General features: G+C 33.1%; 1 protein-coding gene across 6 annotated transcripts in view; it reads left to right on the top strand.

Annotated features, from left to right (window-relative positions):
- NBEA (neurobeachin) overlaps positions 1–16332 on the top strand; it is a 783989-nt gene that overhangs the window by 129789 nt on the left and 637868 nt on the right. For 5 of the 6 annotated variants that reach the window (XM_072611897.1, XM_072611896.1, XM_072611899.1 and 2 more), the window contains exons 9-10: positions 4916–5113; positions 5816–5949. In XM_072611897.1, the coding sequence (XP_072467998.1) occupies positions 4916–5113; positions 5816–5949 (332 nt within the window). Of the gene's footprint in view, positions 1–4915; positions 5114–5815; positions 5950–16332 lie in introns of those variants that run through there. The other variant, XM_072611901.1, reaches the window with a different exon arrangement.

Raw genomic sequence — 16332 nt, forward strand, 5'->3', positions numbered from 1 at the left:
GAAAAAACAGTACTTATGTTTATAGAATTTTTGGATTTTGTAGCAGTTATATATATTATAATTGTGCCCTTTCTACCTGAACTGCCACATTGTGGTAGTGATCTGTATTTTGCCATGTTTTGAAAGTAACATATTTGTGAGTATGGTCCAAAATGAGAGAATTGTTAATAAAGAAATCATGAGCTATTAATCAAATGATTAAATCATTTAGTCTTTCTTTTACTACCTTAGTTTATATTCTGATTAGTTTAAACTTAGTCCTTTGAACATTTGGGGTTACTGATGGACCAACATGATCTTTTTCCTTGCAAGGCTGTTTTTTATGGTAACCTTATTCTTTGGAAGGTGAACCACCAATGTAGATTTTGGTGACCATGTTTAATAGAGTTCTAGAGTAATTTTCTGATGATTATTGGCTATTTGCTAGTTGTCTGACAATTAAATGTTATGTTTTGGCAAGGATTGGGTGTTTTTGGTAGGAAGATTGAATCTTAGAACTGAAAGGAAGCTTACAGTTTCCAAATCCAGCTAAAAAAACTGAGAAAACCAGCACCCAGAGAAATTAAATAATTTACCCAAAGTCACACAGTTAATGTCAGATTTGGTAAAGGAACCTAATTCATCCTGATTTATTAGTCCAGTGAGTTTTCTATTATACTAGAATGAATTCTTATATATCCCCGTATCACAGAGATGTTGTCACACTTTGTACAGAGGTCTTGTCAGGTGAACTTCCTGGAGAGAGAACAGGAAATTCAAATGAAATGCAACATAAAAACAACAAAAAAAGTGTCACTGTGGTGAAAGTTGATATCATTAAAATTATTTAAATCTTAAATGAGATTAGTTGTCTTTTGCTACTTTTTGAAGAATATTAGTCAAATGATCATATTGTTGGATTTTCTTCAGTTGCTGTGTTTTACTTTGAATAAATAGTTTATGTAACATAGTCATTTAAAATATTTCTTGTAAAGCTTTTTTATTTCTCTTTTCCTTCGATTTAATTGGTATCAGAAACTGTTGATGTGGAAACTGTTTACCAGTGTAGATTAACATCTTGTCTGTTATTAATGGTCTTAGAGCTTCATCCAGGAATTTGAGAGTTCAGTGATTTATCCCTGGTTAAACAGGTTGTACATGTCTTGAGGTAGGAGATGAACCTATAGGGATCTTTGTGATTCCCAGGTTATTATTATCTAATTCTCCTTTTCTTTTACATAAGTGAAATTTCTCTGCATTAATTATAATTTTTATGTCTGATTCAGAATATTTACCAGGCAGCGAAGTTCATATTTTTTAAATTACTGAGAAAATGGGTCATTTAATAAGAATTCATAGCATAAAACTTAGCTGTAATACTAATATCTATTAAATAAGGGAAAGTTCTGTTTATCTTAATTTTTCTCCATACGTCTTGTTTTTTGGAACTAAATTTTTATTGACCATTTTCAGTATTGGATATTTGGCAGGTATTATTTAAATTTGGAATTGGGATAGAGGGAATATGAGGAAGGTTACTGGAATGGCTAATGTAAGAGCTACGCCCATTCTATACATGTTGTCTTAACTACAGTTTATCTTGATAGTTACTGTTGCTTCCTTTTGTGACATTTTGCTAGCCATGTGCAACATGTACATAGTATCTTCCTTATTTCTAGTTATCTATCTCATGATATGCCATGACAGATGATAGTATCATCCCTGGCTTTTATTCCCCCTTGTCTGTTTGGTATAAATCCTCTGCCTTATTATTTTTTCTTGCCTTTTGAAACAATTTCAGGTCATGACACATCCACTCTTATTTTGTTACTATCATATAATATTTGCATGAAATTGCTTTTTAGTGATTATGAGATTCAGAGTTTTAAAATGATGTAATATGTTTTCATCTTTTGATTTTTTATCACTTTTCTACTCCAACATGATTTCTTCAAGAATTACCTAAAGGCTTGTTCCTGGGCTGATTTGCATGCCAAAGGATTCTCTCCCTCCAGTACCTCGCCCCAGCTCTTTGGAAATATCATGGGAGATAGAATAAAATGCTTTTTTTCTTCATATGCTATTCCTAATTTGTCTGGATAGAACAGGGATAGGGAACCTGTGTCTTTAAGGCCACGTGTGGCCCTCTAGGTGCTCAAGTGCAGCCCTTTGACTGAATTTGAACTTCACAGAAGAAATCCCCTTAATAAAAGGATTTGTTCTGTAAAACTTGGACTTGATCAGAAGGCCACACCCAAGATTCTGGAATAGAACCTTACTCCCCTAATTTTTTTCCTTTTTGTAGATAAATAATCCTGCATTATTCTAATTGGTGTACCTTAAGGATAGTTTTGACTTTCAGATAATCAACTCTGTGGTACTATAAATTTCTAAATATAATGTCATTACTATATTTAAATGAACACTTTTGCTTTGGTGAATAAACCAAGGAATAATTGAGGAGGAAAGAACTAAAGCAAGTTATAATTTTTAAGGGTAGAGAGTTAAATTAGATTCAAAGAAGATCAAGTAAATGGTGTTATGGCTTTACTCTAGAAATGATCATTTGATCCTAATTTTTCCATTTCTGCTGAGATCTGATTAAGAAAATAAATTTAAACTTCATTACTTGAAATACTTCATGCTTCAAAAGATTCATTGCTTTATCATTATTTGTACTCATGCAGGTTACAGTTCCTTTACTTCTTAATAGATGTGAGTACTTTTTTTATGTCAATACGTATTCCATCACTTGGTGTTTGAGCCTTAGTTTTTCAAAAGTACTGTGGCCAATCTAATGATGAGCTTCTCCAAACATAGCCAAGCTAGTCTTGGAATCATGCTAAAAGCCTTTCGCACTTGATTATACCTGATGGAGCTGATCTAATCTTTAAAAACCCAGGGCTACCTCTCTGCCCTGATGATGCATTGCAGATGTATTTAGAAGACTTTACATGTAGTAATGTTGAGTTGCAGTTTTCATCTACTGCACATTTTATCCTTCAGACTTAAAGAGTATAAACAACAGTTCTATCTAAATTAACTTCTTTACTCAGTGCTGTACCAGTCAATCTACCAAATGATTATTTTGGAGAGCTGGAAAAAAGCAATAATGAAATTGATCTGGAGGGACAAAAGAATATTAAGAGAAATAATGAAAAGAAATAGGAATGAAGGAAACCAGATCTGAAAATATTCTGCAAAGCAATAATTATCAAAGTGATATGGTGCTGGCTAAAAAAAATAGAAAGGTCAATCAGTGGAAAAGATTCGGAATACAATATACAGAAGTTAAAAGAATCTAGTAGCTTAGAGTTTGTTTAATCCAGAAACCCCAGTGAGTGTTAAGTACTCACTATTCAACAAATACTGTTGAGAAATATGAAGAGGAGGCTGACAGAAATTAGGCTTAGACCAGAACTTCACATAAGTTAAATTCCAAATGAACACATTATTTAAATATTGAAAGTTACATGCTAAACAAATTATTGAAACAAGAAAGATGTTTCCTGTCAGATCTATGGATAGGGTAAGAGTTAATGATCAAAAAGGGATTAGAGTGAATCACAGAAGACAAAATCAGCAGTATGCTGGAACCATATCTCAACATTTTGTTAAATTTGTTAAATTTTCAGCATGCATATTTGCACCTCAGAAATAGGGCAAATACTGTAAATAAGGGCTTGACTTAGTTTTGTTGATTGTTTAGACGTAAAGTGATGGAGAAAATGCTAATAATGCAGATTAAACTTACAAATTTATTATGTGTATACTTTTTCCTGGTGAGCCATTTGTTAAACATTTACTTGTATACTTTTGGATCAAATGGACAATTTTCATTTTACAAAATTAAAATATTTTGGCAGAGACAAAACCAATATTGTTAAAATTAGAAGGGAAGTAGCTTACTAGGCAAAAAAGAAAGCATTGCAGCAAATTTCTCTGATAAAGGTCTTATTTTTTAAGATACGTAAGAAATTAATTCAGATTTATAAAAATAATAAAGCAGTTTGTCTGTGGACAAATGATCAGAGGATTTGAACAGGAAATTTTCAAAGGAAGAAATCCACACTGTCACACAGTTCCAAATCAACTAATAATCAGAGAGATACTTATTAAATGAACTCTGATGTTCCACGTTACACCTTCATTGGCAAGGATGACATAAAAGGAAAATGACAGTTGTTGAAGGGTGTACAAGAAAATAACCTCAGTGATATGTGGTGGAGCTGTGAATTAGTCCAACCCTTCTGGACAACAATTTGGAACAATGCTTTTTACTAAACTGTGCGTGATCCAGTGGTATAACTGGTAGGCCTATATTCCAAAGATGTCAAAGAAGAAAATGACCCATATGTTCTCATTCCTCCCCTCTCCCTCTCCCTATTCTTTTTGTAATGGCAAAGAACTGAAAATAAATGAGTGACTGTCAGTTGGGAAAAGACTGAAAAAAATATGGGAATGTAATGAAATACTGTTAGGCCATAAGAAACGAATAAAGTGAATGTTTAAAAGAAACTTAGGAAAACTTATATGAACTAATGTAGACGTAAATGAAATAAGCGGAACTAGGAAAACAATTTATACAGTACCAACATTGTAAAGACAATTCTTCTAAAGGACTTGAGAGCTCTAATGAATGCAGACCAACCATAGTTCCAGAGGACCAATGATGGTACGTGCTGGTCACCACTTTACTAAGAAGCGTTGGAATTAGAATGCATAGATCAGACATATATATTTTTGGACATGGCTATTAAAAACAATTTGTCTCGCTTAATATTGCATATTGTTTTATATGAATTTTGTTTTTCTTCTTTCTACTGAGGGGAAGAAGTTTCAGGGAGAGAAAATAAATGCTTGTCATTAAAAAAAATCTAAATATTATGTGTTGCTTTTAATTTCAGAACATTTATTTTCCTATTGTTTTTTACAGAGCACTTTCAAATTTAAATCCGAGAGTGATATTCACCTTGCTGAACATCATAAACAGGTTCTATATGATGGGAAACTTGCAAGTAGTATTGCCTTTACGTATAATGCTAAGGCTACTGATGCTCAGCTATGCCTAGAATCTTCACCCAAAGAAAATGCATCTATTTTTGTACACTCCCCACATGCTCTCATGCTCCAGGTTGGTTTTCATGCTGTGTTCAACATTTAAATCATCATAATCTAATGTATGCTACTGTAATCTTTGCCCTCTTTTATTTAGCTTGTCTAAGTTTAGTTATTACCTTCTGTTTTCTTGGTGTAGAATTTTCTTCTGTTTCGAAATTTACCTTACCTCTTTTTAGCAGCAAAATCTAGTATCTTTTATTGCATAGCTGCTGTATGTACTTTAATTAGTTTCTTTGATATAAATTTAAAATTTTATTGATTAGATGAATGTATCTTAGTTATTTGATGAAAGCAATATGGTATAATGACTCTGCTGTCAGAGTTCCTGGATTCACATCCCAATTCTGACACATTACTAGCATGAGATTGGGCAAGTTGTTTATAGAATCAGAGAATTGGAGAGTAGCAAAAGATCTCAAAGGCTATGTAGTCCAACTTATTCATTCAGGTTTAATTTTCAGGGGACTTAGTTTTTTCATCTGTAAAATGATGAGATGGACTACTAAGCCTGTCAGGTCCCTTCTTGATTTATGTCCAGCTCAATATATGATCCTACTTGTATTTTTTATTATATGTTATTCTGTACTATAATATTTCATAATTACGTATTAAAATTTGCAGACTATTTTTAAAAGAATGGTGCATATGTTATTTATTAATACATAGTAGCGTATCCTTTTGGAGAATATTAATACATATTTTTTTTTAAACATAGGATGTGAAAGCTATAGTAACACACTCAATTCACAGTGCAATTCACTCAATTGGAGGTATTCAAGTACTTTTTCCTCTTTTTGCACAACTGGACAATCGTCAGCTCAATGATAGTCAAATGGAAACAACAGTCTGGTAAGTTCTCTTTGTTATTATTGTTATTATTATTGATATTTAACATTTGGAGATCTTTGGTGGTGTAGTTTTTTAGAAAAGCAAAATTAACCATAAAACCTGGTTCTTAACTTTTGAAATCATAATTATAAAGTTTTAAAGATTCTTAAACATTCCTAACCACCTTGCTAGATAGGCTGTCAAAAACCCTTATGAGTTCAAACCTCTATGATAAAATTTAGAATAAATGTTTAGACCTAGAATCACCTTTGCACAGTTTTTGTTTGTGTGGGTTACCTGTAGGAGTTCTGCTTAATTGAAAAGAATACTGAGAAAACATTTATCTAGTTATATAATGATTTGACTGAAAGGTATATAATTTTATCTTAAATAGTGAAATTGCTTTGTAATGCTGTTGTTAGGCCACAGGGCAGCAATCAATTAGTGTTTTTTTCCTAGACTTTTGCTATTTGTAGTTACATTTCAGGGAACATATAATAGGTCTTAGTGGAGTTCTCTGTGATTTTTAGAAGCAAATTCTTAAAAGTTCTTTTTGTATTTAAAAATATATTTCTGTTAATAGAGTCCAATTTGATGCTACATATTAGAAAAATATATGTTAGAAATAAAATATGAAATGAGAAAGCCCTATAGGAAATTTCATTTACTGTTAGGTTAATTTAAAAGGGAAATGAGATACAGGAGCATCAGTGTTTTACTTAGATATCAATATAGGAAAATGTCATGAATTTATATATATACATATTTATATATATATATAGCTTACCCACATTTGATATTTTTTGATATTTTTGATGGAGAAACATTAATAAAATTAGGGTATAAAGAATTAGGGTATAAAGAAAAATTCATTGTTCTGTGAGTATACATTTTGCTTATTTCAGTTTATAGCAGTAGCTGTCTCAAATAATATTGTTCCCATATTAGAAATATATGTATTTCAATAAAATAACGAAGAGTGAACAAAAAAGTGACCCTAAAGGTAAATCATGCAATCCCATCTATTTTTCAATTACTGTTTTGTAGCAGTATAATATTATGTAAAGAAAATCAGTAATTCTGTGTTTTGTCCCTACTATGATAGAAATTTAATATATGACTTTTTGTAATTCTTGTAACCTTTATGTTTTTACTATAGGGAGGATACTTTCTTCTTTCTTGCTTTATTGAGAGATGTACTTAATAGTAATTTGATGTCCTTAATGTGCTCTGACAAAATGTTTAATGTAGAAGTAGGGGCTGCTATGGAATTCTGTTACTAAATATTTGTCTCCAAATAATGTCATAAATTTTGTTATCATAAATTTAGCATTTATTAAATATTTACACTGTGGAAAGAACTGTACTAAGCACTGAATCATACAATTTGAACATTAGGGAAGAGAATTAGCAAGATAATGTACTTCAATTTGTTTTCCATGAAGAAGGTAACATGGAAGTGATCATAAATTGTTTTTTTATACAGTCCTAGAGAAGAAAGGGTCTGCAGTTATTCAACTATATTCCATTGCCTCAAGGCAGGACTATCTTTACTATATATTGTCAGTCATATTTCTTTAAAATCTGAACATAGCGAGTTTTTGCCACCTCTCTTGGATTCCTATTTCAGTTTTAAATTTACCATTACATGGGGACATGAATTCTTATATATAACCTAAACATCTCTCATTCTGTCTTTGTATAAAGATGTAGTATAAAATGACATCTTCCTAACACTGGAATATTTTAGTATTCAACTCTTCTTTTTCCCCTCCCTCTTTTTACCCTAGACTCCACTCTTTGAGCCTTTTCTGTTTGGATTAGGTTATATCCTAAAAGATATCATCCAATAAGGCTATTATTTAATTCTTAGGCATAGTTTTTGAGACTACTATTGTGTCTATTATGTGATTAATTCTTCCAGGTGAATTATCGCTTTAATTTTCTTGATTACAAAGTAAATTGATATCTAGCATTATATGTTTCTATACAAATATGCGCTTTAATAGTCTGATAGCAAAGGGATGTTAAAGAGAAGATTTTAGAACTTTTTTTTTTACTAAGTTGCTCAGTATTGTCTCTTCCTGGAGTTGCTGATCATGGGCATATGGCCATAAGTCAAGAATCTTTAGCACTGATTTAAAATATCATATATTCATTAATTTGGAAGGGCCCTTGAGAAGACAATCATTCTTCTTTTAGTCAACATTGTGCCTGATGGTCTCTTTTATTTTAAAAATCTTGGGAGAAGATTTTGGTAATCATTCTTGCTACATTTCATTCTAATTCATATTGGAACTCCTTGTGAGGAAATTCTTCTTACCTATGTACTATCTTCAAGCATTTTGAATTCTTATAATTTTGTAAAAGATCTCTATTGATGATAGATCTTATTTGAGGAAATAAGCTGAACTTTAAGTAGCATTGTAGATTGTTAGTCCTTTGTCTTTTTTTCGACATATGACAATCTAGTTCCCATGCCACCTCTTGAATATTTCCAGAGCAGGTCCTTGCTATGATTCTCACTCCTGATTCCCTTTTTGACTTTTGCTTGCCACCTGCTGGTTGCAGAGGACATTTATATGTCAGATCAGTCCATAGGTTCATAAATCTGGGAAAATGAGAGTTCTACTGTAAAGATCTTTGGACTTAAACTTATTCCAAATACCAGAAACAAATGGTTAGTCTATGTTAGGCCAGAAAAAGTTGGGCTGTTTTATAAAGTAGATAGTTTATGCCAAGAATCTCTTTTATTTTCACTTGAATTCTAAAGGCTGAGTTCTGTGTTAGTGAGTTTTTTGATGTTTTAGAATGATTGTTTTATTTCACTTCTGTGATTGAGTATTATAGTTGTATAGATAGAATTGAAAAAGTTTAATGTGAAACAAAATATCCAGCAGGAGCATAGTCCTTTTCTCCTATATGTTGGTAAGGATTGTAATAACTTCATTTAAAACATTTTCCTTTTTTTGGAATATTGCAAAATGGGGTAGAAATTTTATCTATCTAGAAAAGTTTAGTATGGCTTGATTCTTTAAGAGACTGCATAGTTCTCTTTAGTCTTATAGTTTGATATTCAGAAGGTATTTTGTGTCATCAGTGACTTGAATGTTTCAATATGATAATGTGTATTGTAACGAAATTCCTGTTTTCAGAAGGACTTGTGTGTGAGATTTTTGTAGTAATGATAATAATTTGTTGTGAGTCATTTACCTTTTCTCTATGTATTGTTAGTTAAAAACTATTACTTGGAAGCCTGAGACTGGAAGCCCAAGTCTGAGGCTGAGGTAATAGGAAGAATATAATATAATAAATTCTGTGTTTAAGCTTTTTTCCACCTTTTTATTTAATATTTCAATTAATTAATGTTTTCTCTTCCTACCCCAATTCCCAATTTAAAGGAAAACAAAACACTTATAAAAATATACATAGTCAAGCAAAACAAATTTCAACATTGTCCATGTCCAAATATGTGCGTTTCATTGTGTATCTTGAATCCATCACCATTTTATTAGGAAATGAGTAGTATGGATCATCATCAGGACTTCAATATCCTAGTAATTGCATTGATTATAATTCTTAAATCAAACAATAGCAACGTTACTTCTTTGTATACTTACCTAGCAACTACACTTTCTTGAACCTACAGTTCTTTTGAAATGGGATGACCATGTCATTTATTTCTGTCTCAGTACTAATAAGTTAGCTTTGGGTTGATAAAAATAAGATAAAAAAATTGGTAGACACAAATAAGGAGGTAAAGCATATGTGATAACTTTATTATTATGGTTGGACTGGTGTGAAATTAGTATAGTTCCTCTTTCTTCTCCTTACACATTTCTTCCATATTCTATTAATCTTAAGCAGATTTGGCCTTGGTATTTGGGCATGGAGTTGGAAGAAATATGGGTGAGGGAAAGCAAAGGCTACAGGGAGATCTGGGAACCAAATTTATCTGCTTATGACCAGAAAGATGAATTAAGATCCCCAAAAGATCACATGTTCATAATGAAACACACAACTGGAGAAGAAAGGAAAAGTCAATACAAATATTAAATGTCACAATGTAATATATATGAAAGTTAAATATCCTGAATGCAGGTATTTTGGGAAATAGTGGCTGGTTTGTTTTATTTTGTTTTTAGCTATATTTTAGCTTATTTTAAGTAAAGCCAGGGAAGATGTAGTTTTGAAGTTTTAGATAAGGGTTTGAATGGAAAAAAGAGTGTATGGTTCAAAACCTGTTTGGTAGTTTTTCTTCCTTTTAGCTCATTCCTTAGTAGTCAACATGGAATTCCGTGTACAAGATTAGCTCTGTGGCTGGACCACAGTATTCATAAGGCTATTTTAAATCTAATTGAACTTTGTGAATTTGGGTCATGGTTAGTCCAACATGTAGCTTTTCTGGGTTTAATTTTATTGGTTTATTTGAAATATTGACTATAATTTGAAATTTTATAAATTGAGTGATTTATGCCCAGTTTAATTAGCTTTTAAAGGAACCATGCCATTCTTATGATAAAGCAGAAAACCTTTCACTGTGAAATTTTAGTAGGTTTGATGAGTTTAGATTTTGGATTACTTGGATTTCGTAGAATGAGAGCATATCTGTAGTTTTCTGAAGTCATCCTGAAATCTATCTTTTAAAGAGCTGCTAAACAGTAATGTCTTTAGTCAATTTGGGTTTTATGATCTATTCTTGCCTTTGAACCTGGAAAGTTCATAAACTACCCAATTGTCCCCTCTGTAATTAAAAAGCAGTCATTCAATCAATAAGTATTTCTTCAGTACTTGGCATGTCACACACTGTGCTGAAAGTGAAAAACAGTCCTCTACCATCCACAATCAACTTGTTGCCTTTTTTTCTCATATAAGATATGTTTAAAATCATAACAGGAAAGAAACAAAATTACTACTGTATTTGAATTAATTTCTTATAGAGGACTCTTTAATGAAAGGTAAATTAAAAGCTTTTAATTTATTTTTCCAAAGAGATTTTTTAACATTATTCTTCCTTTTGTGACTTATATAAGGAATTTTCATTTTAAAAGATATTTTGCCTAAATAATTTTGAATCTTGAATTGTAGTTATCATTTGTTGTTTTATCTTTTTAGGTTTTTTAATTTGTTTAGTTGAGGAGGGAAAAGTTTTTTGGAGTATAAAGCACATTAAATATACTAGGTGTATAAAAAAAACTAAGAAATTCATTCTGCTTTCATTGCAATGAAATGATATTTATATTGTCCGTTATGCAAATGAATTTATAAAGAACAAAAAAATTGACATTTACTAGTCTATTTGAAATGTTGCAGAGAAATTGTAATGCAATACTCAGAAGTTCTTGTCTTTTTTGCCAGCCAAACCTTAATATTCTGTGGGTCCTTTTTAGAAATTATCTAACAAATATGATTTAGGGGACGTCTAAGTATTTAATGATTTTGTGGAGCATTAATTAGAAATAATTCTTTGTTCTTTTCCCAAATTAAGGATTTAATTCACCATCCAGTTAACTTAGCTTGTTGCTTATAGCTTTTTCTTTTTTTTTTAGTGCTTTTTCTCTTGGCTCAAGGAAGACACTCCCACCATACTTCTGTTAAGATAGTTCTTTTAAATTCTGTAATAATTGCCTTCAGTTTTAGTCTAATTTTAAACAAGTTTTCTTTCCATTATTTTTGAAATTGCTTCTTTCTCTCTGAGGGTTTGCATTTGTGGATGAAAAAATCTTTAAAATTTCCTATTCCTTCGTAGCAAGCTTGGAGGCCTTAGTGGTGATAGTTACCATTGACCAATAATAGCATAATCACAATAAAGTTGATGACTAAGGCTTGATTGAGCCTTATGTGAGTTAATGTAGCTTCCTTGATTATTTCTACTGCTGTATGACCACTTATATTTCCTTACTATATTATTTCAACCATTATGATTTCCAGAGGAGTGAACAGTTGTTTTTTCTTTATTTTCTTATTTATTCTCTTTATTTTCTTTATTAGCTTTTATCACTCTTCTATAAGTTTACATAGTAGCCATGGAAACCAAAAGATCAGTTATTTCATTGACTTTGAGCCTTATGACAGTCATTGTGAACATGACTCAGGTGACTTAATAATGAGAGGAAAATTGTTTATACTTTGTGTCTTTACCTATCTATATTCAAGCTGTATTATTAGAAACACATGGATATTTCTTATACTACTTGGGGCTAATAATAGTGAATAATTCCAGCCTGCCTTGTCTCTCTCCTATCCTCCCTTACCTATTAATGCAGATTAATATTATTAATTAGTATTAATTAATTATTTTATATTATTTATTTTTAATATTTATTTAATATTAATATTTACAATATTATTATAATAATTAATATTAATGCGAATCCACTATTAAAGTGGATTGTAGGCAATCATGATTAGAAAGGAACTCCGGTCATTTAGGCCAACCTCTCTATAACTAGCACCGCCTCTGAGAAGTGGGTATCTATCTTTAATTGTAAGGCTTTCTTTGAAGGGGACCTAATGCATTCCATACAGTTATTGAGTCAATGAGCATGCATATATTAAGCTTATACTATGTCTCAGACACTGTGCTAAGAAGCATTGGGGATACAAAGAAAAGCAAAACATATTACCTGTCTTCAGGTAGTTCATAATGTAATGAGACAAGAAGACATGCAAAAAAAAAAAAAAGCCTATGAGTAAACACCATATATTCAGGATAAATTGGAGATAATCAACAGAGATAAGGCACTACCTTTATAGTATATCAGAAAAGGCTTCTTGTATAAGATGGCACTTGAATTGAGACTTGAAGGAAGCTGGAGAATCTAGCAAGTGGAGATGAGTAAAGAGTGTGCCAAGCATAGGGGACAGCTGGAGAACATGCCTGGAGTTGAGAGAGATTGTTTGAGGAGCAGAAAGGTGGCCAGTGTAGGTGGATCATAGAGTATGTGAGGGTGAATAAAATGTAATAAAACTGGAGAGGAAGAAACTAGGTTAGAGCCAAATAGAGGCTTTTATATTTTATCATGGAGGCAATAGGTAGCTACTGGTGTTTATTGAATAAGAAATTGACATAGACAAACCTGAGTTTTATTTGGGATGGGTAATTTGAAAGCTGAATGGCATGGACTGGAATTGGGAGACATTTGTGTCAGGAAAACCAGTCAGTAGGCTATTTCAATAACATAGGTGTGAAGAGATGAAGGGCTTATACCAGAGAGGTAACAGTGTCAAAGAATCAGAAGGGACTTGTGTAAGAGATTTTATGGAGGTGGAAAGGACAGGTATTGAACACTGACTGGATATAGAGTAGTTGACAGAGAGATTGAGGAATTAAGGATAATATCAAAGTTGTGAGCCCAGGTGACTTGGATGATGACGATGGTACCCTTTACTGTAATAGAGAAGTAGGGAAGAGGGGTAAGTCTGGAGGAAAAGGCAGTGAATTTAGTTTTGGATGTGTTGAGTTTAAGATTTCTTTATTTATGATGTCCAGTAAGCACTTAGCATGTGGGATTAGAGGTCAGGACAAGATAGGACTGGAAAAATCTGAGAACCATTTGCATGGAGATGATGTTTGAAAGGTGATTTAGTGGATAAATTGTGGGTCTGGAAGTCAGGAAGACCCAAGTTTAAATCCAGTCTCAGATACTTACTGGCTATTTGGCATCTTAACTTCTTTTTGCTTCAATTTCTTCTGTAAAATGGGAATAATTGTAGTACCTACCTCACAGTGTTGTTGTGAGGAGGAAAGGAGAAAATAATTGTAAAATGCTTTTTCTTGGTACTAATTAAGAGCGTAGCCCATGATAAGAACTCTATAAAAGTTAGCTTTTATTATTGTAGCACAGAGGGAGAAGAAATGGAGACTTAGAGAATCTAGAGAAGAGAGAGTATCAAGGAGAAGATAGTCATTGACAATGGCAGAGGTTGCAAAGAGGTCAAGAAGGATAAGGAATGAGAAAAGGCAATGAGATTTGAGGCAGGGTGATCAACTAGTAGGCTTGTAATAGCCCAGCCTTGAGCAGATGAGAATGTCTTACACCAGTGTTGTGCCAGTGTCAGAAGAGATAATAGAACATTTATAAGAAATATTAAGAATTTAGAAATGATAGGACTTGACAGCTGATTGGTTATGAGGGAATGAAAGAGACTGAGGAGTTGAGGATGACAACTTTCTGAGCCTGAGTGACATAGAGTATGGTACCATTGATTTGCCAAGTTTTGAAAGCTCTGATTATTAGGAAGTATAGTATATGAATACACCAGTTTCCTAGGTTTCAAATAATATTCCATTTGAATAAAATATTAACAATTGACTATGTTTAGCCACAAATAAATGTAAATTCCAACAACCATAGTAGTAATTGGAGCCACAGCCTTCAAAACTGATTCTGGGCCAATTAGCCAAAACCAGACCATAAAACTGCAATTTGAATCATAAATATGTGTACAAATTTCCCCTTCATTTCCCCTTTCGGTACATATTTTCTTATTAACAGTAGTTTCTTGGGGAGGGGAAGAAAAAATCATTCCCCAAAGTGTGTGTGTGTGCATGTGTGCGTGTGTGTGTGTGTGCATGTGTGTGTGTGAGTGTGTATTAGAATAGTTTATTTATAGTCCACATCAGAATTTTAATAGAATAAAACATGTAAGTAAAAATGAATATATTTTAAAATGTTTTAGAAAGTCCTAACTTTTGCAAGGATAAGAAGAGTTTAGGACTCCAAGAAAGAAGAAAGTCTGGGGGGTGGAGCCAAGATGCCAGAGTAGAAAGACTCACATACTCTAGCTCTTCCCCCACAGCCCATAAAATACCTGTAAAAAATGACTCTCAACAAATTCTAGAGCAGCAGAAATCACAGAACAACAGAGTGAAAGAGATTTCCAGCCAAAGGTAACCTGGAAGGCCAACAGGAAAGGTCTATCCCATGGGACACTGAGCAGAGCCCAGCCCTGCCCATGCGACACCAGGAGGAACAGGATGGGAACAGGCCTCTGAACAATAATCCTCAGCAGGGAGGATCTCAGGTCCTTCAACCCACAAGCGCCAAAGAAAGCTTCAAAGGGCAGTGAGAGGGCTTTCTCTGCTGGGTGAGAGGGGAGCAGGGTCCTCCACAGCAGGGGCCCAAGGTGGCGGAGTAGCAGCAGTGGGCGTCCATTTGTGAAGCACTTGGCCTAAAGCCCCTGGGGGAATTGAGCAGCTGATCTGAACCTCAGCCCTGAGCACAGTCCTGGGGTGAAGAGGAACACTAGGACCCTCCTTTTAACAAAGGATTCAGAAGTCAAGTAACTGGCTGAGAAAATGCCCAAAAAAGAGAAGAAAAATAAGACCATACAAGGTTACTTTCTTGGTAAACAGGTATTTCCTTCCATCCTTTCTGATGAGGAAGAACAATGCATACTGTCAGAGGAAGTCAAGGCTTATGCATGCGGTACCTCCAAAATGAATATGCAGTGGGCTCAGGCCATGGATGAGCTTGAAAAGCAAGTCAACAGCTTGCTAAAGGAGACCCAAAAAAATGCTAAAGAAAATAACACCTTTAAAAATAGGCTAACTCAATTGGAAAAAGAGGTTCAAAAGGCCAATGAGGGGAAGAAGGCTTTAAACAGCAGAATTAGCCAAATGAAAAAGGAGGTCCAAAAGCTCGCTGAAGAAAATAGTTTGTTAAGAATGAGAATGGAGCTGAGGGAAGCTAATGACTATATGGTAAACCAAAAAATTGCAAAACAGAACCAAAAGAATGAAAAAAAAAATAGAAGATAGTGTGAAATACCTCATTTGAAAAACAACTGACCTGGAAAATAGATCCAGGAGAGACAATTTAAAAATTATACGACTACCTGATCAAAAAAAGAGCCTAGACATTATCTTTCATGAAATTATCAAGGGAAACTGCCCTGATATCCTAGAACCAGAGGGCAAAATAAATATTGAAAGAATCCACCGATCACCTGCTGAGAGAGACCCGAAAAGAGAAACTCTTAGGAATATTAAGGCCAAATTTCAGAGTTTCCAGGCCAAGGACAAAATATTGCAAGCAGCTAGGAAAAAACAATTCAAGTATTGTGAAAATACAATCAGAATAACACACAGGATCTGGCAGCTTCTACATTAAGAGATTGAAGAGCTTTGAATAGGATATTCCAGAAGTCAAAGAAACTGGGATTAAAACCAAGAATCACCTACCCAGCAAAACTGAGTAAAATACTTAAGAGGAAAAATGGTCATTCAGTGATTTCGAGGACTTTCAAGCATTCTAAATGAAAAGATCAGAGCTGAAAAGAAAATTTGACTTTCAAACACAAGAATCAAGAAAATCAAGAGAAACATGAAAAGGTAAACAGGAAAGAGAAATCATAAAGGACTTTCTAAAGCTGAACTGTTTACATTCCTACATGGAAAGA

This window comes from Notamacropus eugenii, chromosome 5 (assembly GCF_028372415.1).
Source record: "Notamacropus eugenii isolate mMacEug1 chromosome 5, mMacEug1.pri_v2, whole genome shotgun sequence".
NCBI lineage: Eukaryota > Metazoa > Chordata > Mammalia > Diprotodontia > Macropodidae > Notamacropus > Notamacropus eugenii.